General features: G+C 35.6%; 1 protein-coding gene across 1 annotated transcript in view; it reads right to left on the reverse strand.

The window, feature by feature from the left end:
- The window catches only part of DMXL2 (Dmx like 2), a 172,530-nt gene that overhangs the window by 16,773 nt on the left and 128,587 nt on the right, over positions 1-27,170 (reverse strand). The window contains exons 23-29 of the mRNA XM_061157154.1: positions 21,841-22,105; positions 15,778-16,859; positions 15,187-15,378; positions 12,068-12,144; positions 10,440-10,567; positions 7,975-8,223; positions 4,020-4,198 (exon numbers count right to left, since the gene is read on the reverse strand). Of these exons, the coding sequence (XP_061013137.1) occupies positions 4,020-4,198; positions 7,975-8,223; positions 10,440-10,567; positions 12,068-12,144; positions 15,187-15,378; positions 15,778-16,859; positions 21,841-22,105 (2,172 nt within the window). The remainder of the gene's footprint in view (positions 1-4,019; positions 4,199-7,974; positions 8,224-10,439; positions 10,568-12,067; positions 12,145-15,186; positions 15,379-15,777; positions 16,860-21,840; positions 22,106-27,170) is intronic.

A 27,170-nucleotide genomic window follows, 5' to 3' on the forward strand; every position in this document is an offset into this window, starting at 1 on the left:
CCTAACTTAAATATGAACATTTAAAATGGTGTCAATCTAAATTAAAATTTTCTTTTGGAAATGATACTAGACCTGGGAAAGTCAAGAAACCAAGTTAAAACTCTCATATTCAATAATAGCTACATACAACACAAATATTTTAAAATTAATAGTCTATTTCTTATATATCAGCAATAACTAGTTCAAAAACTCTGAAGAAAAAAAAGTAATTAAGAAACATAATACCAAAGGAAAAACAATGAAAACTGTGAGAGCTATGGTGAAGGAAATTACAAATCCCTTTAAAATCTAAATAAGGAAACTGAAGCATTAATAATGATTCTTTAATTTATGTGTTTTAGGTAACTGCAATAAAAATTTCCATAGGGATTTCTTTTCCTTTATTGAAACTTGATAATGACTGCGAAGTTCACAGTGTAGAAAAAATAGGTAAGATTAGCTGAGAAATCTGTCTAAAGTGAAAGATAAGGTTTCTTAGTGGATATTAAAATCAATAATTAAAGCAAGTGCAGTCTAGCAACTGATCGATGGAAAAATATAGTCCAAGAAGAGTATATAAATAAGAAATTAATGTGTGACAAAGGTAACATCTTAAGTTGTTGGGAGGGAAGGCAGGACAACTACTTGTAAGGGTGAGAAGAGAGGATAAGGAGGGCACCAAAGTCTAACTCTCACTTCACTCTAGATGAACAGGAGAGTTAAGTTAAAAAGAATGAGGAGGAAGAGAAGGAGGGAACAAAGGAAGAGGAGAGGATAACAAAAACAAACATTTATTAGTGGGAAGAACTTTGCTTAAAAACAATGTAACATCATTTTATAAAAGTATGGATAGACATGACTAAATAAACTTCCTAAAACTTCTGTATGTTAAAAACACAAACAAAATTAAAAGGCAAATAAACTGGAAAAAGTATCACAAGTAAGATAAATTGCTAATATCCTTAGTAAATAGTTCATTAAAAGTAAGAAAAATATTACAGTTCTAATAGATAATTTAGTTAAGAACATGAACAGTCAGTCAGTTCCTCAAAGTAGAAAACCTAATGGCTGTAGATTCATTAACATTTTTATATCACTAACAGGAATAAAAATTTAACCAAATTAACAAAAATGAAAAAGGAATACTTAATGAGAGTAAAGTCAAATGTGTGCTCACTATTCTCAGAGTATAAATCAGTAATCTGGAGATATATATATATCAAAAGCCTTTGACCCAGTACTTCTTAATTACATAATCAGAATGTGAATAGGCTTTTCAAAAAAGATTATTAATCTCAGCATTATTTATAAAAATGAAAAAATAAATATAGCAAAAAGCTAATAGGAAAATGGCTATGTAAACTATAACATACTCATCAAACTGAACAGTTATTTCACATGATTCACATTTTGAGATAGATTCTTAATACCTAATTTTTGATAATTTTAAAAAATTCAACATTTATCAGCTAAGTCAAAATGTGATCCTTTAAAAGGACATACTGTCTATGCAGCAACAGCTCCAAAGTATTTTATAACTTTTATATCTGAAGCAGCCTTACCAGAAAAGAGAAAATCTAGAATTGACAAAGTAGTACTTTTAAGACTTCAAAATGATAAATGATTTTAACAAACAAAATTGGCCTCAAACTAATAAACTTAAAATCTGTAGGGCAAATAAAAATGCCCCCTTCCTTTTGAAACTCCTTCCCACCTGCCACCACATCCCACCCCTCTAGATTATCACAGAGCAACAGTTTGAGCTCCCTGCACCATACAGCAAATTCCTACTGACTATCTATTTAACGTATGGTAATATGTTTCAATACTACTCTCTCCATTCATTCTACCCTCTTCTTCACTCACTGCATCCACAAGCCCATTCTCTGTGTCTCCACTGCTGCTCTGCAAACAGGTTCATCAGTAACATCTTTCTAGATTCCATACACATGCACTAATATAAGATATTTTTCTCTTTCTGACCTACTTCACACTGTAAAGTAGGCTCCAGGTTCATCCACCTGGAGCTGGATGTGCTAGAACTGACTTGTATGTGCTCCTTTTTATGACTAAGTAATATTCCATTGTATATATGTACCACAACTTCTTTATCCATTCATCTGTCGATGGATATCTAGTTGCTTCCATGTCCTGGCTATCGTAAGTAGCGCTGCAGTGAACACTGGTGTACATGTATCTTTTTCAATCATGGTTTTCTCAGGGTATACGCCCAGTAGTGGGACTGTTGGGTCATACGGTAGTTTTATTCCTAGTTTCTTAAGGGATACTGTTTCTCTATAGAGTCTGTACCAATTGATATTCCCACTAACAGTGTAGGAGGGTCCCCTTTTCTCCACACCCTCTCCAGTGCTCATTGTTTGAAGACTTTTTGATGATAGCCATTCAGACTGATGTGAGATGATACATCACTGGAGTTTTGATTTGCATTATAAAATTTCCAGCAGATCCTTGCTTCAAGCCCTTGACATTTGAAATAGTTGGATACTTGATTAGGAAATGTCACTTGCTTCCAGAATTATAAAAATCTCAGCTTTATAAAATGTATCTATTCATGGAGGTAATTTCTCTAATTTGGGATCAAAATATAAAATGTTTACACAGGATAACTGCAGTGGATTAAAATATTCAATACATAAAACATGTTTAAATCCATAATAACAAAAGTCACTTGCTTCCTCTGAAGGATGCTAGAAAATCAACTCATCACTTTGAAAACTGGTACAAAAAGCAAAGAATAAGCATTTATCCTGTATTTCTCTTTCAAAATGCACTTCAGGTTAATCAAATAGGATGAAAAGCATTTCAGCAAATAAATAAAACTCCCCAAATTTACGATAATGGACTCAGGCAAAGATCATCAATTAACATCCCAAAAAAGAATGTTTCCTGATGGAAATACACAAAACCACCTATGAAGTAATCCTGTACTCCCTTTTCCCTATCTAATCAGAGTGGAATCTGATAATGTCTCTAAATTTAACTCTCACTTTACAGAAAAACAGAAAATCAGAGGAATATGGTCAAAAGACCAAACATGGGGATGCCATCAGTAAGCCACTGAAAAATTTTAAATGACAAATTTTGGGGCAAAAAAAGGGCAGGGGTAAATTTAACAAAGTGAGGTGGGGTAGAACCTACAGATTAAAAGAGACTTAAGACATATCAACCAACTGTAATACATGAATCATCCTGGATCCTGATTTAACAAACCAACCGTTCAAAAACATTTAAGGTATAATGGAGGAAAATGTGAACATTCTCTGGATACCTGATATTAAAGAACTGTGTGTATGTGTGTATGTAAAAGAGAGTGTGTGTTTATGCGTGTGTCTGTGTGAGAGAGAGATAATGCTCGTGTGTTACTGACTCAAGACTCTTCTTTTTAAAAAATACATAATGAAATATTTATGAATGAAATTTCATGTTTGGATTTGCTCCCAGACAATCTTGGGAGTGGGAAGAATTATTACACAACAGAGGTAAAGAAGGAAACCTATCAACAGAATGTGAAGTGCTCAAAAAACCAAGTGCAGAAAGCACACACCCGGCACTGTACAAAGTGGGACGCTGTAGGAGCCAGTCACCAAGAGAACTCCGATCCCCAGGGAAGTTCCCTCTGCTTTGGAGAAACAGAGATGTCATGGGGCCCCATGAAACCCATGGTCTGATGAAACTCTCAAATATCCACCCACCTTCTCCTGCTCTAATTTCATGCTGACCAAGGTAACTACTGATAATCAGAAGGGATGCTAGATGGTAGATGCAAGTATTCCAGTCCCTAGAAAAGGATGATGCTGATTATATGTTAGTAAACTGAGTTCTGGTTTATACCTAAGTCCCATATGATTTTAATTTGTCTCAACCATATCAAGTGTCTGATCATTCCTGAATGACTATTCAGCTTCTGGAGTTGAGAGATGAAATGTCTAAACTATGGTGATTCAACCCAAAAGCTGCCCCACCATTCCTATGTTATACAAACAGACACACATAAAGCATGTGTTCCTCAGGCCCCTTACCTTTGCAACAAAATAATCCCACATACTAAGTTCAGGAGGAATAAACTTTTCTTTATAAGATGGTCTTTCTGCAGGCACAGGTGGTGGAGTAGTGTCCTTTACAGGTCTTCCAGGGACCAGCATTCGCATGTTAAACCTCCTACGGTGTTTATCTATGTCTTCAGAAGGAACAGGAGGTGCTGAATTTAAAGACAGGAAAAAAAAATAAAATCCCATTCTTATTTTCCATTATTAAATCAAAGAGTTAACCTTTCTTTTCAGCCTTGAAAAGAACATTCTTGCCATGTTTTTAGTTTACACTAAATTACTTGTATCTGTGCTTGTAAACTTCTCTAGTCATTGCATCAGTTTTCCAGCAATCATGACAGAGATGCAGATGAGGATAGACTATAAAAGATTAACTTGCAATGAAGCAGCCTACCTGCCATTAATATACAGAATAAGGATTCAAGCAATTTATATACAATGTATCAAATAAATAATGTATATTCAACAACTAGTAAAGAGAGCACGTGAGGGATTATTTCTGGCTATGCTGTTCAAGAAAGATTCACTGAATGAGTATGTAGGATATAAAGCATGCCTTAAAACAAAAGCAGAGGCTCAATGTGAAAAGAGGAAGTTGACACCAGAAACAAATGACCAATGGCTTGGCTAAATAAGGAATAATTTTCTTTTGCTAGACAGGTGGTCAGAGAGGGGAGTAACAAGGATACTCTGGAGTTAGGCATGGACTAGCCTGTGGATAGAAAGCTGGGAGTTCATTCTGTGGGCCATTCTCATGAAGGCATCTTGAATGAGGCACATCATGAGGTAAAGTCTGCACAATCAATGAGGATGGAAGGGTCTGAACTAGTACAGTGGGTGGTAAAGACCGAAAGGAACGGTTAAATGTGAGAAATACATAAAAGGAATATCAAAAGGATTCAGGACTAATTGGATATGAGATAGCCAGGAAGAAGTCAGCCTGGTCTGCCTGTCCTGAGTCTCCCTGTCACAGAAAATGATAATTCTATCTCAAGTTCTCTTTGATGAACATGACCACTTTTCCCTCTGTCCATCACTAGGCTACAGCACTTTTATCTTTTTTTAATTGAGGTGGAATTTACATAAAGTTAACCATTTTACAGTGTACAGTTCAGTGGCATTTAGTACATTCATACTGTTGTGCAACCAACATCCCTATCTAGCTGCAAAGCATTCTCACCACACCAAATGAAAACCCCACACTAATCAAACAATCACTCCCCATTCCTCCCTCCCCCTAGCCCATGGCAACCACCAATATGTTTTCTGTCTCTACGGATTTACCTATTCTGAATATTTCATATAAATGGAAGCATGCACTGTGTGACCTTTTGTGTCTGGCTTCTTAAACTGAGCATCCTATCTTTAAGGTTCATGCTGGTTATAGCATGTGTTAATATTCACTCTTTTTTATGCTGAATTACATTCCATTGTACTTATATACCACATTTTGTTTACCCATTCACTCTTGATGGTAACCCACAACTATCTTTCTTTTGGGAGAAGACTTTTTTTTTTCCATTTTAACAATGTTATGTTGGTTTCAGCCATACAACAACGCAAATCAGCCATAACTATACATACATACCCTCCCTCCCTAGCCTCCCTCTCCTCCCCCATCCCATCCCTCCAGGTCATCACAGAGCACCAGAGTGGGCTCCCTGTGCTACACAGCAGCTTCTCACCAGCCATCCATCTTACACCTGATGGTGTATAGATGTTGGTGCTACTTTCTCCGTTTGTTCCACTCTCCCCCTCCCTTACTGTGTCCACAAGTCCATTCTCTATATCTGCATCTCCATTCCTTCCCCGGAAATAGGTTCATCAACAGCATTTTTCTAGATTTCATACATATATGTTAATATACTGTATTTGTTTTTCTCTTTCTGACTTACTTCACTATGTATAATGGGCTCTAGGTTCATCTACCTCACTAGAACTGATTCAAATTCATTCTACACAATTATCTTTTAAGTAGGCTATTCCCACAGCCTCCCACATGGGCTCCCTACTTTTATTCTTTCACACAGACTATTTTCCACATAGCAGTTAGAGTGGGTCTTTTGAACATCTAAATCAGATTACATCATTCTTTCACTTAAAACCCTCCAGTAGTTTCCTATCTTCCTTTAGAGTAATAGTGATTAATAAATGACCCATGACGCCCTAAGTGACCTTGCCCCCAGTTACTAATCTCATCTCTGACCACACTCCCCGGCTCACGATAGCCATCTGGCCAGCACGACAGTTCCTGGAAAAAGTCAAATTAGTCCAGCCTCATGACTTTTGCACTCACTTCTCCATCTGCCTGAAATGCTCTGGCCCCAGATATCTGCACAATCTGATCCCTGACTTCCCTAGGACTCTGATCAAATGTCATCTAATCAGAAATGTGTCTTCTGACCACCCTAACTAAACTCTTCCCACACCCTTTTCTCTCATCATTCTCTGTCTACTACTGTTATATTTTTATTATAGTTCTTACCATACCTGAAATACTGTCATTTGTTAATTGTGTGTTTACCTCTACTAGGTGTAAGCTTCATGAAAGTACGTTTGTCTGTTTTGTTCACCATACCCCAAAAGCCTGGAATATGGCAGGTGTAAGTGAATGTAAACATGAATATGTCCTCAGAGGTTTAAGCATGATGATTTGATGAGTGAATTACCATGAAACAATAATAGAAAACTCAGGAAGAGAAAAGAAGTGATTTGGGAGCAAAACTTTTAAATTTACAGTGGATTACAACTGGACAGGAAGATGGAGATGAGTCATTCATATGAAACAGGAGTGGAGACAATGGGAGTCGTTAAGATTATCTCCCTTTCTTTGACTTACATGGGAACTTATTCATTTGATTCGATCTTGGGCACCAAGGACACAGGTTAGAACCTGTGCCTTTAGCTAGTGGCTCTCTGAGCCACTATCTCATCATCTGTAACATGACCATGTCTATGGATGAATTAAGACAGACAATTTCTGTGTTACAGCACCAAGGTGGAAAACTTTCCGATGGCATCAGTCTGTATCTTACCATCCTACCATCTTAAAAAGTGGGCTAAAAATATATTCTCATCCGTAAGAAAAAAAAAATAGAATTCAAAAATCATGTGCATGATATTGGAACAGCCTTAGTATGACCATGAACTTAATCTGAAGCCAACTACTGGTATACTCTGTAAGAACTATGAGGATTTATCTAAATCTTCTCTACTTAAAAACTTTTTTAAAACATTTTAAAAATAAGTGTGATATCTTAAAATAAAAGCTGAGAAAAAATGTGGGTTGCAAAAAAAATAATTCTCAATATTTCTACCTTTTAAACAAATACATTGCTAAAGAAAGTTCTAAAGAATATTGACTAGGATACAAATTAGCTTACTATTCCACAGTTAAGAAATCTTTAACTTTTCATGCTATGTTACAGATAACACCCTTAATGCTCTTACTTACTTCAATCAATAAACCTTGAGTATTTTTCTTATGTATGCCTATATATCATGGCAATGAGTTCAGACCTAATTCAACTTTGTGTAGTAAGGAAAGTCCAAAAATTTTAGCCCAGTTATTTATGATAATGATGAAAACTTAAGAAAGCTTTTATAAACTCAAAATCACCACGATAAACTATAAAAAAATAAAAACGATCCCTTTCCATGACCTCATTCCTCAACACTATCTCCTCATTTAACTTTACCTTTCCTTTCTTCTTTTTTATTCTTTTCAAATTTATCAAAAAATGTTAAAACTGAAACTGTACTCTTTATTCTAATATGAGATTAGCTATTTATTATTCTAAGAGTGATTATACATTAAACATCACTGATTTTCAAAACAAAAATTCTTAAAACATTTAAAAAAATCTTTAACTTTCATATAAGAAACTATTTATACTTATATACATTATTGTTATCAAATTTATCTTACCTGAAATATTTTCAGATTGTCTTTGAGGCTTCACAACAAGTTTCACACCTCCTCCAAAAACAGCAGCCCACATTCGGTTGTTTAATGGGTGGGCTGCAAGTCGAAACAATTCATTGGAGGAATTTGTGGCAAGAGCATGTATCAATAAACTTAAGTACACTGCGACAACAGCTTCACACAACAAAACGTTCAATTTTGGCTGGTCTTCATCTTGGGCTGAACTCAAGAGATTAATAAGTGAACTTACACCTGGAGGGTAGATAATATTAAAAGAAGTGTATCAGCGTAAAGCTCCAGAAGGGAAACAAATCCAAATCTGCAATTAAACCACAATTATGTATCTACATTATACTATATATATATAGTATCAATATACACACATGGATATATATATATCTCTCTCCATGGTTTTAGTCCATTTATGCATGCATGCTCAGTTGCTTCAGTCATGTCCAACTCTGCGACCCTATGGACTGTAACCACCAGGCTCCTCTGTCCATGAGATTTCCCAGGCAAGAATATTGGAGTGGGTTCCCATTTCCTTCTCCAGGGGATCTTTCCAACCCAGGGATTGAACCCAGATCGCTTACATCTTCTGCAAAGCAGGAGATTCTGGGTTCAACTGTCGAGTCAGGAAGATCCCTGGAGAAGGAAATGGCAAACCACTTGAGTATTCTTGTCTGGAAAATCCCATGGACAGAGGAGACTGGCGGGCTATAGTCCACAGGGTCACAAGAGTTGGACACAACTTAGTGACTAAATCACCATCCATAGTTTGAACAACGAAATAAATGATAGAAATGGTTTATAACCTACAGAATAAAACAAGAATCCATTCATCCACACTGAAATAACAAATGAGTGAATAAATAAAAAGAAGAGAAAGCTCTTCCTTACAGCACAACTTCAACTAATAGGTAGAAGGAAGCATAGAATTAGAAAATCACCACTGAGTAATCTCCACAGTTACATTTGATTCAGGCAGGAGTCATCACTGAACGTTATAATTAGCGGGTAAAAGTATGACATTTTACACAATCCTCTAACACTCTCTTCAAAAGATACTTATGAATTGCAAAGGAGAATAATTTTACAGAGGAGAAATCTGGCAGAAACTACTACACAAAGTGATCAAAGCTAATGGCACCAGTGCTGGGACCAAAGTGGCATCATGTGCCTCTTGCTATTTTGCACTGAGAAGGGTACAATCTCTTTTCATAACCTGAATCTAATATTAACATCAGAAAAACCCAAACATAAGAACATTCTAAAAAATAATTGGCTAGTACTCTTTCAAAGTATCAAAGTGATGAGAGACAAATAAAGAAGACTGCATATTAGAGGAGATTCATGAGACAATACAACTAAGAATACAACATGGAAGACCTCAGTGAGATGACAGGTGAAAACTGTCAAAAAAAAAAAAAAAACTTACAGGTTAGACAACAGTATTGTATCAATATTTAGAAGCTGAATTTCCTTAACATATCCTGAATTTTGGTAACAATGTTACATTTAATAAGAGAATGGCTATTTTTAGGAAAGATAACTGATATATGTAAAGGGGCATCATGTCTACAACTTATCCTCAAATATTTCAGAAAAAAGTATACATATATCCACACAGACACACAACAAGTGAGGGAGAGTGGAGAAATGAATGATAAGGCAAGTATGTTAAAATGTCTATGCTGGGAAGTTTCGGTGAAGATTATACAAAAATTCTTTGTACCATTTTTAAAACTTTTACAAGTTTGAAATTACTTCAATAAAAAGTCAAAACAACAAAGTTTTGAGAAACTTACGTATAAAAGAATTTTAAAAACACACTCTGGGTCTGTCACTTCCTTTACTGCCCCTCTTTACAGAGATCATTAACATGTAATCACAGATATAGATTAAGAGTAGAAATTTATAAAACTACAGTAAAAATTAAATGACATGGCAAATGAGGAAAGGATGCTGAGAGTAGAGGTTTGAAACAACTGATACAGACAGTGAGAAAGAGCTAACCAGAGGAAAAGGACCGGCAGATACCACGACGTATGTGTCACAGAATGGTCACTCCTGTCCTACATATATACCAACACTCTTGAGAATAACTGTATTCTGATACATCTGTGAAAAGACCTGTGTGATACTGGCTCTCTAAGACTCTAACTCAGGATGTCTAAGGATAAGAAATACAATGTGCTCACCCTTAGGAAGGATGTTAAACCTTGCTTTTTTTATGCTGGTCAGCACAGCTGGTTTTTGAAGCCTTAACTTTCTGAATCTTCAGACAACATTACAGTACTTAAGAATTTCTAATCCATGGCAGAAAACATCATCAAAAACAAACAAATAAAAAGTGATTCACCAAATCCACAAACAACAACAATCAGGGAACCAGTTAGTAGTTTTGTAAAAACGAGTTGCCAAATAGAAAATTAAAACAAAAATAAAAACAGCACTCGAGTTCTCACCGGGCCATTGAGCAGGAGAAGAATTTGGTGTTGCATGTTCTTCAATGCTTTCTGTCCTTAGTCTTCGACGATCACTTAAAAGAAGCCCTTGATAAGCCATTCCTGTAAACTGGTTTCCTTCTGTTTGACTGCCAAACCAAACAAAATTGCATTATTTATCGTCCACAGAGGTAACAAGCAATTATACCTTAAATACACTTTTAAAATAACTATAGCAAAAACAAAACTCTTAAAACCGAATTCAATGCTCCAATAAGTTATTTCAGAAAGTTCTTTAAATTAGTTACAAATATTTATTGATAGCTTTTTAAAACAAAATAGGAAATGTTCTATTTGGGCAGAAGACATTTAGTCTTTAAAACCTTTCCCAAATGCCACTTAAAACTTAAAAACCTTTTCTATATTCACTTATCTGTATTTTAAAAGTCTGCTGTAAGGAGATTACTGTTGGTACTAGGAATATCAGAAAGTTTCAGCAACTGTTTTGTTGCATTTCTTAGTCCTGCCAAGTTGTACAAGCTCAATTCTGAATAAAAAGGTCAACTAAAATCTGCAGGAAACTATTTTAGAAAAACCTAATCCTAAAGTCAAATATGCCCAAATATTTACTTCCCTCATCTTTCTGGAGTGGGGGAAATACAAAAGAAGAAAATAAATCTGACTTCTCAGAGAGTCAATCACAGCCTAAGAACTAGAAAAGATATATTTAAACAAAATGTATTTGGATTCTCATCTGGCACCATTTTAAGCAGTGACTGATATCAAACAAATTGTCTTTGTAATCATTGTCAACTAAATAAATTCTTTTTCTTATTTAAACTTCCAAATCTTGAGAGTTAACTTAGTCATGGCCTTACTAGGCTAACATCAGAGTTAGGCCATTTTGAGAGAGTTAACTCCTTAGGCAATAATAGTCTTCCCATAAGAGGCTGCTGAATTTATAAGAAAAAAAAATCTAGATACATGTTTAATATACATTCAATGTGATTCTATTTATATTACAAACTTTTCATTTATTAACATAATTCATTTAAGTCTAGGTCATCTTTCTGACTGATTCAATTTCTTACTACTTATATTGCCCTGCTCATTAAAATATAAAGTATACGCTGATGAAGGCAATTAGACATTTAACAAAAATTCAAACCATTACATCTGTTGATATCACTTTTAAAGACTGATACAAAATAGGTAAGTAAAATTGATTTTAACAATTCAATGCTAGGAATGTACTTTATCATTTTTCAAAAGTTTTTCTTCTTTCAACTGAAAAGCAAACAAACGGGAACTAATCTAATGCTAAAGAACAGTTCCTAAGGGAGAAAAAAATTAGAAAACTTCATATTATAAATTACTGTGGATAATGAATACTTCTTTTCTTGAAAACAAAAAGAAGATGATGATGATAATTTTCCTTTACTATCTGTCATTTTCCATTTGTCTCTGTTGTTACTAGGTGATTGCTAAACTAAACAATTATTTTCTCATTCTCATCTATTAAAGTACACATGGTGGTCATATTACAGGATTTTTCAGTCCCTTGGAAGCAGAACCTTAATATAACTGTTGTACAATTTAATGTTTTTGTTATATAAATACTATTTGGGTGATTTGTTTTTTTTTTTTACCTGTAGCTATGACTGTCACATAATGCTTGGTAAATTGATGCAGACAGTGATGCTGCTAGTGAATGAAGTGTGTGCACCTAAAACCAAAACAGCCACAATTACATTTTGTACTGATATTTCTACAAACAGTAGTAGGTTAAAGATCAGAAAATATCCAAGAAACTAGCAGTATCATAAATAAGACTAGATCCTACATGAGACTACTAACTCTGCCTTAAAGCTTCTAAAATAATACTCACCTAATTTAATATGCATGCTTACAACAAAGTTAATTGATTTATATACATATTTATCAAATATTTGTCACTATGGGCCTGCCATTTTGCAGGCCTTGAGCAAAGTGTCAGCGTTCACATTGCTGGGACTGTTCTAGCCTGCTAATGAATAGCTTAAATAGTAATACTCAAAAAAAACAGAACCAAAATTAGCAGATAATTTTCAGAGCTTTTATTTAAACTTGCCTTATGAAATTCCCCTTGATGAAACTAAAGAACTGATCTTATCAATAATAATGAATTAAATGTTTAGAAAATGTATCAATCACTGTGTGAAATGGTTAATTTTCCAGAAAGCAAGACATCCACTTAGAAGTAATGCAGTCTGAAAATTTTAAATTTTGATAGTTTAAAAAATTATCAATATAATATAAAAACCTACAATGCCATGCTAAACCAACACTTTGACTCATACAATCTTAAAATCTGAAGGGATCTTAGAAATAGTTTCATACTTTTCAAAGCTTAACCAAATTTCTAGGTACTAGAAATGTTAACTTAGATTAAATTAAATGTTAACTTAATTATAAGCATTTGAATGAATTTTCTACTTTTCCATATGCACCTATCAAATAATTTAAGTCATCTCAACAGGGGCTTCCCCAGGTCATGCCAGTGGTAAAGAACATGCCTGACAACGCAGGAGATGCAAGAGACAGGGGCTCGATCCCCGGGTCAGGAAGATCCCCAGAGGAGGGCATGGCAACCCACTCCAGTGTTCTTGTCTGCAAAATCTCATGGACAGAGGAGCCTGGTGGGCTCTGGTCCATACAGTCGCGAAGAGTTGGACACACCTGAAGCGGCTTAGCATGCATGCAATAGGATGATATGACCAGTAAATCTTGGGTTCTTTGGAAGCACACATTACCAGAGACTGAATGTGCATTTCATACAAAAAAAATTTAAAAGAAAAACTGCTGGGGAACTGAAGTGACAGCCACTGGAACTGGAAAAAGCACAGGACAAATACACTTAGGCTAGCACAGAGGAAGTTTGATCAACTCTCCAGCTCCTGCCATCCTCCCTAGGGTTTCTTAGCATCTACCTGCTTTTACGTTTTCAGCATAGGATATAGTTTTAATTGGGGGTAGTTAATTCTGTATATTGTCACCCTGCTTATTTAATTTATATGCACAGTACATCATGAGAAACGCTGGGCTGGATGAAGCACAAGCTGGAATCAAGATTGCCGGGAGAAATATCAATAACCTCAGATACACAGATGACACCACCCTTATGGCAGAAAGTGAAGAACTAAAGAGCCTCTTGATGAAAGTGAAGGAGGACAGTGAAAAAGTTGGCTTAAAGCTCAACATTCAGAAAACTAAAATCATGGCATCCGGTCCCATCACTTCATGGCAAATAGGTGGGGAAACTGCGGAAACACTGGCTGACTTTATTTTTTTGGGCTCCAAAATCACTGCAGATGGTGACTGCAGCCATGAAATTAAAAGACACTTACTCCTTGGAAGGAAAGTTATGACCAACCTAGACAGAGCAGAGACATTACTTTGCCAACAAAGGTCCATCTAGTCAAGGCTATGGGTTTTCCAGTGGTCATGTATGGATCTGAGTTGGACTATAAAGAAAGCTGAGCACCAAAGAATTGATGCTTTTGAACTGTGGTGTTGGAGAAGACTCTTGAGAGTCCCTTGGACTGCAAGGAGAGCCAACCAGTCCATCCTAAAGGAGATCAGTCCTGGGTGTTCACTGGAAGGACTGATGTTGAAGCTGAAGCTCCAATACTTTGGCCACCTGATGTGAAGAACTGACTCACTGGAAAAGCCCCTGATGCTGGGACAGATTGAAGGTAGGAGGAGAAGGGGACGACAGAGGATGAGATGGTTGGATGGCATCACCGACTCCATGGAGCTGAGTTTGAGTAAACTCCAGGAGTTGGTGATAGACAGGGAGGCCTGGCATGCTGTCATCCATGGGGTCGCGAAGAGTCGGACACGACTGAGTGACTGAACTGAACTGAATTCTCTCCACATTCTCATTAACCTGAACTACTGCAAGTTTCCAACAAAACAAAATCCTCAGGCAGATAGCAATGAGAGTACTTTCGCTGGGACTACTTCTAATCAATCATGGTTTTCCCCAAGATACTCCTTGAACTTACATTTTCATAATATCCCAGCATGTAAGGAACAATTATAAATATTTCTACATAATGATTCATTTAAAGGAGATGGGGATCCAAAGGAATATGTGGTAAGAATACTATATAGAAAATGAATTAATTTTTACCAAAAAAGTATCTACCTGTCTCAAAGGAAGACAGTAATTTTTCCACAAGGAAGAAGAAACTATTATATTAGATTCAGGTGTACAGCATGGTGGTTCAATATTTTTACAGATAATTCTAAAATAATGGCTATGTTTTCCTGTGCTATATCTTTGTTGCTTAATTATTTTACACTATTTTACACTTAGTTGTTTATATCTCTTAACTCCCTACCCCTAACGTGCTCCCATACACATATGCAAACTTTGTTAACCACTGAGTTGTTTTCTATGTCTGTGAGTCCATTTCTATTTTGTTACATACAGTCATTTATTTTTTTGATTCCACATATAAGTGACAACATAAGAGTATTTGTCTTTCTATCTGACTTATTTTAGTTAGCATAATATTCCATCCAATGTGGCAAATGGCAGAATTTCAAGAATGCTTCCTTTCAAATTATATTCATTGGACAAACAGTCTTGAACTGATCAGACTTAAAAGGCAGCAAATAAGAATACTTTAAATATTTCTTCTAAGTTCAAACCGGAAGAGAAGTATAACTTATTTACCTTCTCAGTGTGTACAATACCAAATTATCATAAACTTTACATTACCTTCACATCGTCAATACTGGGATGAGGTGGTGTTTTCATCTGAACAATAGTATAGAGTATATCATGGATGTGATTATTTAAGTACAATACAGGATTAGCTATGACTGTTTTTGTTGAAGCAATACTTGCTGAAAGCAGAGGTAGGGTGGTAGGCAGTGGTAGTGGAGACTGGAGCTGCTTCACTGTAGTTTCCTGTGAGTGACAGTAGGTTATTTTTTCCAAAATGGTTAAAATGAAGGAGAAAAAAAGCAATTAAAAGTTATATGATAAAAATACTGGCAGTAAACATCTGAGTAAAAGCAATATGTTTATGTACTTGCTCATTCTACAATAACTGGCGTACCAGGTACTATGCGAGATGCAGAAGGTATAGAGATGAGTTTCACACAGCTGTGCTCTCAAGCTTTTAGCCTACTTCTATCTATCAAAACTTCTGTCTAAAAAGATGTATGCACAGTGTAAACATCTGCTTCTACGAACAGAGGAGCTGATCATGTTAAATTAACTGGTAGAAAGAGCTTTACAACTGTAAATTAAAGAGCTACTGAAATTATTAAAATAACCAAGATTGAGAACATCTAAGGTTGATACCTGCTGTGATTCTTGTAGCAAGAATTTGAGCTCCATTCGTACTGAGGCCAGACCACCACCTTGGGCTCCGTGGAGGCTACAGTAACTAAGAAACACTCGAAGGAGGTCTTGGTTCTTGTGCAACCATGACTTCCGTCTTTCCGCATGCTCTCGTTTAGCCTGGAGTCTCCGCCTTTCTATCTGGTGCCGCTCATAGGAGCCAATATCTGGTTTGTCCACCATCTCTTCCTGATCTAGAAGATTACTGTCTCCTTTGGAATACATTTTACTGGCATATTCTTTAATAACTGATTCATGATTACATATTTCATGCAAGGCAGCAATTTCCTTTTCAAGCCAGTTGTAGAGCTGAAATCTGAGTTTTCCTCCATCTACTTCATAACCGGTAGCCAATGTTCTTAGTTCAGTCATAAGGATCTTTAAACAAGCTCTGAATTTTAGTTGTTCAGCAATCACATCAACTTCAGTATCACCTTCAAGATGATCCTCTTCCTGAGGGGTCGATAACACGTTAGGGTCTGGAGTTTTCTGATCTTCTTGTCTATCTTTTCCCCCAACATCTGTACTTTTCATTACTAAACCAACAGCATCGTCTTCCTCTTCCTCTAAGGCACTATCATTCTCTTCACCCCAGTCAAGAGTAAGAGGTTCCTCTTCTATCCTTACCACTGGCTGACTCCAGTCAATCTGTGATGAAGTGACATTTGACCAATCAATACCAAAACTTCCATCACCGTCACTCAGAGTTTTTGATTCTGAAGGTACATCATCTATCTTTTTAGAAATGAAGTCAGGCTGATCTTTTTCTGAGGGTAAGGCAGACACTTTGGTAACTTTTGGAATTTTGGAGAGTACCTCCAAGGCTAAAACAGGGCATCCAACTTTAAAATGAGCATTGGCTGTAGTAAAGAATAATTTTCTTTCTATGAGGTTAATTTTATCAACAAAGTTCTTCTCAGTTTTGAGACCTACAGTTGCCAAAGTTCCTTCAGGGGAGACAAGGTTTCTTCGAATAAGCAAAGGATGAGTTCGAAGGTAGTTGTAGAAGCTAAACACCATTGGGTTACAAGACTTGATGATAACTATAGAAATCAAACAGAGACAATCGCAAGATATGATGTTAATTTGTAATTATGTTACAAAAGAATAAAGTGTGTCAGCATTTCCTCAAAATAAAGGAAACTTAATTATTAACCCAGGATTAGTTAAACTGTGGTACATCCACACAATACAGCTGAAATTAAAATTTCCCTGTGATATCTAGAATATATTAAGTGAAAGAAGATGCAGAATTGTATATATAGTAAGCCATCTCTTATCTAAAAAATTAGAAAAATTAAAAACACATCTATACACACATACACATTTTTTAATAGAAAAAGAACACACAATTTTTTTCAACTGGTCCCCTAAAAAGGGAGGGTAAAACAGGGTAGAAAGATGAGGAAGGATGATAGGTACCTCTAAAAATACCTTGATTTTATTTCAAAACCACTTAACATTTTATATAATTCTAAAAGGAAATTTACTTTTTAAAAATTTACAATAAAAGCAAAATTAAACAAATGATTCTTCACTTCAAGCTGGTACCATAATCACAAGTCAGGAACTAAAAAGTGACTTAAAAATAAGTAATATGACTGACCATCCTGAGTCAGATATACCATCAAAACAAAAAACTAAAAAAAAGCTTAAACTGTTCTCAGTAACCATGCTGTTATGAAAATATCTGCATCATTACTTTGAAACTATTATATATATATGTATATATATAACAGCAAATAATTATGTTAATATCATAAGAATCCAAGCTTTTCATTATAAGCCACATTTTTGAAATATCAGAACTCTATATCTGAAATTAGAAATGTCAGTGTGAACACATGTACCTCAGGGTGGAAAATTTTTCCTAGCTTCATTCATTAAAATAACCTAGGAACAATGGCCACACCTGTAGCAATGGGGATCCCTGTGTTCAGGCTGTGGTGTCTAAATATCACTCCCAACTAAAAGGAACCAGGATTCTTTAGAGGATTGGTCATTGCCAGGTCTTGGGCAGGAGATGTATAAGAGGAACCTGAAACATCTTACCATACCAGAAAGCAAAGAAACTAGCAAAGAAAAATGTCAAATTCAAGGACTTTAAAGAGGCTCTGATAATCTGAGTATCCATAATAATAACCTGCAATGGATTAAAACACAACTCTATCTTAATCTGTGAATTCAAAATAACCTTAAAAAATGAAAGTTGATTGGTCACCTTTCTAGGAAGCTAGAGAACCAAGCTATTATTTTGAAAACTAGTAAATAAAGAAGAATCAAACATTTATATTCCTTTTACTATGTATATGACTGGAATTCAGAGTAATCAAGACATTGCCAAGGGAGACTGTACTCTAGAGAAGCATTCCAGCTCAAAAAGTAAGGATAAAATGACAAATTTAGTATATTATCATTTTACAAAAACTAATAAAATAAGGGATGTAGATGGCAGTCACTGATAGCTGTTAATTCCACAAAAAGCAAAATAAGTTGACAGTCTGAGTTCCCTGGGGACTTCCCTGGTGGCTCAGATGGTAAAGAATCTGGCTGCAATGCAGGAGACTGGGTTCAATCATTGGGATGGAAAGATCCCCCAGAGAATGGAATGGCAACCCACTCCAGCATTCTTGCCTGGAGAATTCCATGGACAGAGAAGCCTGGCGTGCTACAGCCCATGGGGTCGCAAAGAGTCAGACACAACCGAGCAACTAACACTTTCAAATGAGTTCCACGGTGGAAGTGCTCTACCCATCTATTAAATATTTCTGCCAAAAAAAACTACTAAAATCCTCTAAAATCTTACTTACCAATTTATAGGAAATACAGAGAAACAGAGAGGGAAAAAAACATTAAATGAAACAACAAGAATACAACCAGCAAAATCTAAAACTCAGGAAACTACAGGACAAACAATCTGACTTCTTTAACAAATAAATTGGGGGGTGAGGCATGCTGCAGTAACTAAATATGGATCAAAACTGACATAAGAGGCACCTCAACCAATCACATGATACAAGCCTCATCTGGATCTTGGGTACAAGATCAACTGTATCAAACAAATCAACTGTATAAGATTTTATAAGACAAACCAGGGAAATCTGAACACTGAAGATTTGATTACTCGCAAAACTGTGTTATGTGTTATAACTGATATGTGCTATGTTTTTTAGAGTCTTTATTTTTTAGAGATGCATGTTGCAATATTTACAGATGAAATGATCTGCTGGGTTTGCTTCAAAATATATCTATACAGTAAGTTCCCTACATACAAACCTTCAAACTGCAAACTTTCAAAGATGTGAAGAGGCATTTGCATGTCCAATCACAAGTTAGTTCACATGTTTGGTGCAGTTTTCAAGATACTGTATAATTTAAAATGTTTTATTATTTTTTGTGTTTATGTATTATTTGAGTGAAAAATATTATAGATCTATTACAGTGCAGTATTAATACAGCTGATTGTGTTAGATGGGTATAACGCTTTATGTATACATAAAAATTTCCCCAATAACAACCTCTTAAAAGTTAACCTGGAAAGTATTAAGAAAAAATAGAATCTTCCTTCTGTAAAAATGTGTACCTTTTATTAAAATTACTTGGGTAGTTCAGATAAGATATTTTTCTCCTGTTTTATTTCCTCTGCTTTGAAAAAATTTAAAAATATTTACAGTCATTCCCCCCTTGCCTGCAGTTTTGCTTCCCATGGTTTCAGTTACCCGAGGTCAACTGAGGTCCAAAAATATTAAATGGAAAATTTCAGAAGCAAACAATTCATAAGTTTTCAATTGTGAGTTGTTCTGAGAAGATGAAATCTTGCACCATCCTGCTCCGTCCTCCCCAGGACAGGGATCATCATCCTTTGTCCAGAGTGTTCCATCTACTAGTCACTTAGTAGCCACTGCGATTATCAGATCCACTATCAGGGCATCACAGTGCTTGCGTTCAAGTCCCCCTCATTTTACTTAATAATAAAGAGCCCCACATGCAAGAGTAGTGATGCTGGCAGTTCATCTATGCCGAAGAGAAGCTGCAAGTGTTTCCTTTATATGAAAGTTTGAAAGTTCTCTATTTAATAAGGAAAGCAAAAAGTTCATAAGCCGAGGGTACTATAATCTATGGTCAGAAAAAATCTACTATCCACAAAATTGTGAAGAACAAAAAAGAAATTCATGTTAGTTTTTCTGTCATAACTCAAACTGCAGAAGTTATGGGCACAGTGCATGATAAGTGCTTTGTTAAGATGGAAAAGGCATTAAAATTGTACAATAAGATTCTGAGTGAGAGAACCCACATTCCCTTCTTTCATTACAGTATATTGTTGTTATAATTGTTCTCTTTTATCATTAGTCACTGCTGTTAATCCCTTACTGTGCCTTATTTATAAATTAACCTTTATCCCATATATTTATGAAAAAACATAGTTTATATAGGTTGTGGTACTATCCACCATTTCAGAAATCCACTGGGGGTCCTAGAACATAATCCCTGTGGAGGGGACTACTGTATTAAATTATTACATTTCTTTTTTGTAAAGAAGAAAGTAAAAAATGAGCCTGAATCTCTTTATTCATTTAAGCTCTTTAAGTATTTAAAAATAAAACATAATAAAAATAAGAGGCTATAAAATTATAACTAAAGAAAGTACAAAATGAAAAGTAAAAGCTTATATCTCTCCACTCCTATTCCTAAAAGGTAACCAGCGCTAATTTAGTTTATGATTTGTTCCAGAAAACAAAAAAGGGAGAGGGAGTGGGAAACCAGACACAGTATGTGTATGCACACAGTATGTATATGTGTGACGTATGTACATAAATACAACAAGGATCATATTGGTGTCCTTTTTTTTTTTTTAATTGGAGGCTAATTACTTCACAATATTGTGGTGGTTTCTGCCATACACTGAAATGAATCAGCCATGGGTGTACATGTGTCCCCATCCTGAACCCCCCTCCCACTTCCCTCCCCATCCCATCCCTCAGGTCATCCCAGTGCACCAGCCCTGAGCACCCTGTCTCATGCATCGAACCTAGACTGGTGATCTGTTTCACATATGATAATATACACGTTTCAATGCAATTCTCTCAAATCATCCTACCCTCGCTTTCTCCCACAGAGTACAAAAGACTGTTCTATACATCTGTGTCTCTTTTGCTGTCTCGTATATAGGGTCATCGTTACCGTCTTTCTAAATTTCATGGAATACTACTCAGTCATTAAAAAGAATACATTTGAATCAGTTCTAATGAGGTGGATGAAACTGGAGCCTATTATACAGAGTGAAGTAAGTCAGAAAGAAAAACACCAATACAGGACCATATTGTTCTATACCTTACTTTTTTCACTGAATACAACATATATTAACACATCACTTTACCTCACTTACCTCACTTTTAATAGCATACTGTTTCTACAGTATGGATACACTGTAATTTATTTAACTATTCTATTGATGAATACTTAAAATGTTCCATTTTTATGATTATTGCAAACAATGCTAGTAGATACCTTCTAAATGCTTCTAGAAATCTAAATTATTTGGGATAACTAAGAGTAAAGGAAAGTTCATCACACAAGAATAAAGTTTTTGTAGGCCCATACATCATACTAACTATGTGTAACAACCAAAATACACACTTTTTTAGAAAACTGGCTATTATGATACATGGAAAGAGCTATGTAACGTGGGAACATTCTGTATGCTTCACTTTAATATATATGAAATTAGAATAGTATGGTAATCTTATATACCTTGATAGAGTAAAAACGTGTGTGAAGTCTTCTTAGTACTACTAAAATTATGATAGCAAAATGCTAGATTCAATTACAGGTAGTAAGTGACTGAACCTCTAGCTACATAAAAAATTTTGATACTGATTTCTCAAAGCTGAAAAGTAAATCCGGCAATGATGAGTTATGTGCATATGTGTGTGTGTGTCTGTGTGTGTGTGTATTATCTAAGTGAACATTAGTTCAGAAACTGCCTTTTAAAAAAGAAAAAGAGAAATCCACAAAATGTCCTACCTTGATGTTCATCATCCTCCTTTGGTGTCTGTTCCAGTAACGTGTCCAATGCTCGGGTATAATCTTTCATTACCCAGTAAGCAAGACTACGGAGGAAAGGATCAGGATGTAATCTTTCACAATCGAATCCTGAGCCATCCTTTTGGCAACCCAAAATCTTCTGATTTAGGATGGACAGATAAGTGGAAGAAGTCTCAAAATCAGATTCATATAAACGGGCAATTACCATGGCTAGCTGGATATCTTCCATTTTTTCAAGACATACCTATAAATTTAAATATTAAGGAATACTTAATGATAATTATTTAGAGATATGAAATATCCCACTGAACTCCTGAAACTATCCACTATTTATATTATCAGAGTAGAGGAAAGAGGTCCAGAGGTTGAGAGAGTGATTAAGAAATAGCAAGAAATTTAAGAAACTAGAACTTAGTAACTTCCAACCTAGAAAGTTCATTTATAAAATAAGCATAAAAGGTATATCAGTACCATCTCAGACTTGGATTAATTTAAACAAGGTTCATTTTTAAATTAAATAACACCTATGATATTTGACTTCATATAATCAGTTCCTCTTAATTTCCAAATACATTCCCATATAAAAACACAATTATTACTATTTTAAAAGAATCTTCTATTTACATAGCAAGTAGCTTAAGAAATGAAGCTATATATGCCACTCTTACTCACTCTTGAGTTTATATTCTAAAGTCACTACTCATCTGAGAATCTGAAGTCCTTCAGGCAATATGAGCATCTCAATCAATATTTCTCTTCTTGCCTGAGTATTTTCTAGGCTAAACTTCCCATTTGAAAAGTATAAATATTTGTTATTTTTAAAAGTTACATACCTTGAGATAATTTTGAAAATAGGACTAATTCTGGGGGAGGAGCCAAGATGGCGGAGGAGTAGGACGGGGAGACCACTTTCTCTCCTATAAATTCATCAAAAGAATAACTGAACGCAGAGCAAACTTCGCAAAACAACTTCTGATCGCTAGCTGAGGTCATCAGGCGCCCAGAAAAGCAGCCCATTGTCTTCGAAAGGAGGGCTGTATAGTTAGAGAAGTCCTGAGACTACAGGAAGAATAAAACTGAAATCCAGAGGCAGGAGACTTAAGCCCAAAACCTGAAAACACCAGAAAACTCCTGACTACAAGGAACTTTAAGTAATAAGTGACTGTCCAAAAGCCTTCATACATACACTGAAACCAACCACCACCCAAGAGCCAATAAGTTTTAGAGCAAGGCATACCACGCAAATTTTCCAGCAACGCAGGAACATAGCCCTGAACATCAACATACAGGCTGCCCAAGGTCACACCTAACACATAGACCCATCTCAAAACTCATTACTGGGCACTCCATTGCTCTCCAAAGAGAAGAAATCAAGTTCCACGCACCAGAACACTGACGCAAGCTTCCCTAACCAGGAAACCCTGACAAGCCAATCGTCTAACACCACCCACTGGGTTAATCCTCCACAATAAAAAGGAACCACAGACCTCCAGAATACAGAAAGCCCACTCCAGATACAGCAATCTAAACAAGAAGAAAAGGCAAAGAAATACCCAACAGGTAAAGGAACATGAAAAATGCCCACCAAGTCAAACAAAAGAGGAGGAGATAGGGAATCTACCTGAAAAAGAATTTAGAATAATGATAATAAAAATGATCCAAAATCTTGAAAACAAAATGGAGTTACAGATAAATAGCCTGGAAACAAAGATTGAAAAGATTCAAGAAATGTTTAATAAAGACCTAGAAGAAATAAAAAAGAGTCAATTACAAATGAATAATGCAATGAATGAGATCAAAAACACTTTGGAGGGAACCAAGAGTAGAATAACGGAGGCAGAAGATAGGATAAGTGAGGTAGAAGATAAAATGGTGGAAATAAATGAAGCAGAGAGGAAAAAAGAAAAAAGGATCAAAAGAAATGAGGACAACCTCAGGGACCTCTGGGACACTGTGAAACGCCCCAACATTCGAATCATAGGAGTTCCAGAAGAAGAAGACAAAAAGAAAGGCCATAAGAAAATACTCGAGGAGATAATAGCTGAAAACTTCCCTAAAATGGGGAAGGAAATAGCCACCCAAGTCCAAGAAACCCAGAGAGTCCTAAACAGGATAAACCCAAGGCGAAACACCCCAAGACACATATTAATCAAATTAACAAAGATCAAACACAAAGAACAAATATTAAAAGCAGCAAGGGAAAAACAACAAATAACACACAAAGGGATTCCCATAAGGATAACAGCTGATCTATCAATAGAAACCCTCCAGGCCAGAAGGGAATGGCAGGACGTACTGAAAGTAATGAAAGAGAATAACCTACAACCTAGATTACTGTATCCAGCAAGGATCTCATTCAGATATGAAGGAGAATTCAAAAGCTTTACAGATAAGCAAAAGCTGAGAGAATTCAGCACCACCAAACCAGCTCTTCAACAAATGCTAAAGGATCTTCTCTAGACAGGAAATACAGAAAGGTTGTATAAACGTGAACCCAAAACAACAAAGTAAATGGCAACGGGACCACACCTATCAATAACTACCCTAAATGTAAATGGGTTGAATGCCCCAACCGATTGGCTGAATGGATACAAAAACAAGACCCCTATATATGCTGTCTACAAGAGACCCACCTCAAAACGAGAGACACATACAGACTAAAAGTGAAGGGCTGGAAAAAAATATTTCATGCAAACGGAGACCAAAAGAAAGCAGGAGTCGCAATACTCATATCAGATAAAACAGACTTTCAAATAAAGGATGTGAAAAGAGACAAAGAAGGACACTACATAATGATCAAAGGATCAATCAAAGAAGAAGATATAACAATTATAAATATATATGCACCCAACATAGGAGCACCGCAATATGTGCGGCAAACACTAACGAGTATGAAAGAGGAAATTAATAGTAACACAATAATAGTGGGAGACTTTAATACCCCACTCACAACTATGGATAGATCAACTAAACAGAAAATTAACAAGGAAACACAAACCTTAAATGACACAATGGACCAGCTAGACCTAATTGATATCTATAGGACATTTCACCCCAAAACAATCAACTTCACCTTTTTCTCAAGTGCACACGGAACATTCTCCAGAAGAGATCACATCCTGGGCCATAAATCTGGTCTTGGAAAATTCAAAAAAATTGAAATCATTCCAGTCATCTTTTCTGACCACAGTGCAGTAAGATTAGATCTCAATTACAGGGAAAAAAATTGTTAAAACTTCAAACATATGGAGGCTAAATAACACGCTTCTGAATAACCAACAAATCATAGAAGAAATCAAAAAAGAAATCAAAATATGTATAGAAATGAATGAAAATGAAAACACAACAACCCAAAACCTATGGGACACTGTAAAAGCAGTGCTAAGGGGAAGGTTCATAGCATTACAGGCTTACATCAAGAAACAAGAAAAAAACCAAATAAATAACCTAACTCTACACCTAAAGCAATTAGAGAAGGAAGAAATGAAGAACCCCAGGGTTAGCAGAAGGAAAGAAATCTTAAAAATTAGGGCAGAAATAAATGCAAAAGAAACTAAAGAGACCATAGCAAAAATCAACAAAGCTAAAAGCTGGTTTTTTGAAAAAATAAACAAAATTGACAAACCATTAGCAAGACTCATTAAGAAACAAAGAGAGAAGAACCAAATTAACAAAATTAGAAATGAAAAGGGAGAGATCACAACAGACAACACTGAAATACAAAGGATCATAAGAGACTACTACCAGCAGCTCTATGCCAATAAAATGGACAACTTGGATGAAATGGACAAATTCTTAGAAAAGTATAACTTTCCAAAACTGAACCAGGAAGAAATAGAAGATCTTAACAGACCCATCACAAGCAAGGAAATCGAAACTGTAATCAAAAATCTTCCAGCAAACAAAAGCCCAGGACCAGATGGCTTCACAGTTGAATTCTACCAAAAATTTAGAGAAGAGCTAACACCTATCTTACTCACTCTTCCAGAAAATTGCAGATGAAGGTAAGCTTCCAAACTCATTCTATGAGGCCACCATCACCCTAATTCCAAAACCAGACAAAGATGCCACAAAAAAAGAAAACTACAGGCCAATATCACTGATGAACATAGATGCAAAAATCCTTAACAAAATTCTAGCAAACAGAATCCAACAACATATTAAAAAAATCATACACCATGACCAAGTGGGCTTTATCCCAGGAATGCAAGGATTCTTTAATATCCGCAAATCAATCAATGTAATACACCACATTAACAAATTGAAAGATAAAAACCATATGATTATCTCAATAGATGCAGAGAAAGCCTTTGACAAAATTCAACACTCATTTATGATTAAAACTCTCCAAAAAACAGGAATAGAAGGAACATACCTCAACATAATAAAAGCTATATATGACAAACCCACAGCAAGCATCACCCTCAATGGTGAAAAATTGAAAGCATTTCCCCTGAAATCAGGAACAAGACAAGGGTGCCCACTCTCACCACTACTATTCAACATAGTGTTGGAAGTTCTGGCCACAGCAATCAGAGCAGAAAAAGAAGTAAAAGGAATCCAGATAGGAAAAGAAGAAGTGAAACTCTCACTGTTTGCAGATGACATGATCCTCTACATAGAAAACCCTAAAGACTCTACCAGAAAATTACTAGAGCTAATCAATGAATATAGTAAAGTTGCAGGATATAAAATTAACACACAGAAATCCCTTGCATTCCTATATACTAACAATGAAAAAACAGAAAGAGAAATTAAGGAAACAATACCATTCACCATTGCAACAAAAAGAATAAAATACTTAGGAGTATATCTACCTAAAGAAACAAAAGACCTATACATAGAAAACTATAAAACACTGATGAAAGAAATCAAAGAGGACACAAACAGAAGGAGAAACATACCGTGTTCATGGATTGGAAGAATCAATATTGTCAAAATGGCTATTCTACCCAAAGCAGTCTATAGATTCAATGCAATCCCTATCAAGCTACCAACGGTATTTTTCACAGAACTAGAACAAATAATTTCACAATTTGTATGGAAATACAAAAAATCTCGAATAGCCAAAGTAATCTTGAGAAAGAAGAATGGAACTGGAGGAATCAACCTGCCTGACTTCAGACTCTACTACAAAGCCACAGTCATCAAGACAGTATGGTACTGGCACAAAGACAGAAATATAGATCAATGGAACAGAATAGAAAGCCCAGAGATAAATCCACGAACCTATGGACACCTTATCTTTGACAAAGGAGGCAAGGATATACAATGGAAAAAAGACAACCTCTTTAACAAGTGGTGCTGGG

Source organism: Dama dama, chromosome 12 (assembly GCF_033118175.1).
Source record: "Dama dama isolate Ldn47 chromosome 12, ASM3311817v1, whole genome shotgun sequence".
In the NCBI taxonomy this organism is placed as follows: domain Eukaryota; kingdom Metazoa; phylum Chordata; class Mammalia; order Artiodactyla; family Cervidae; genus Dama; species Dama dama.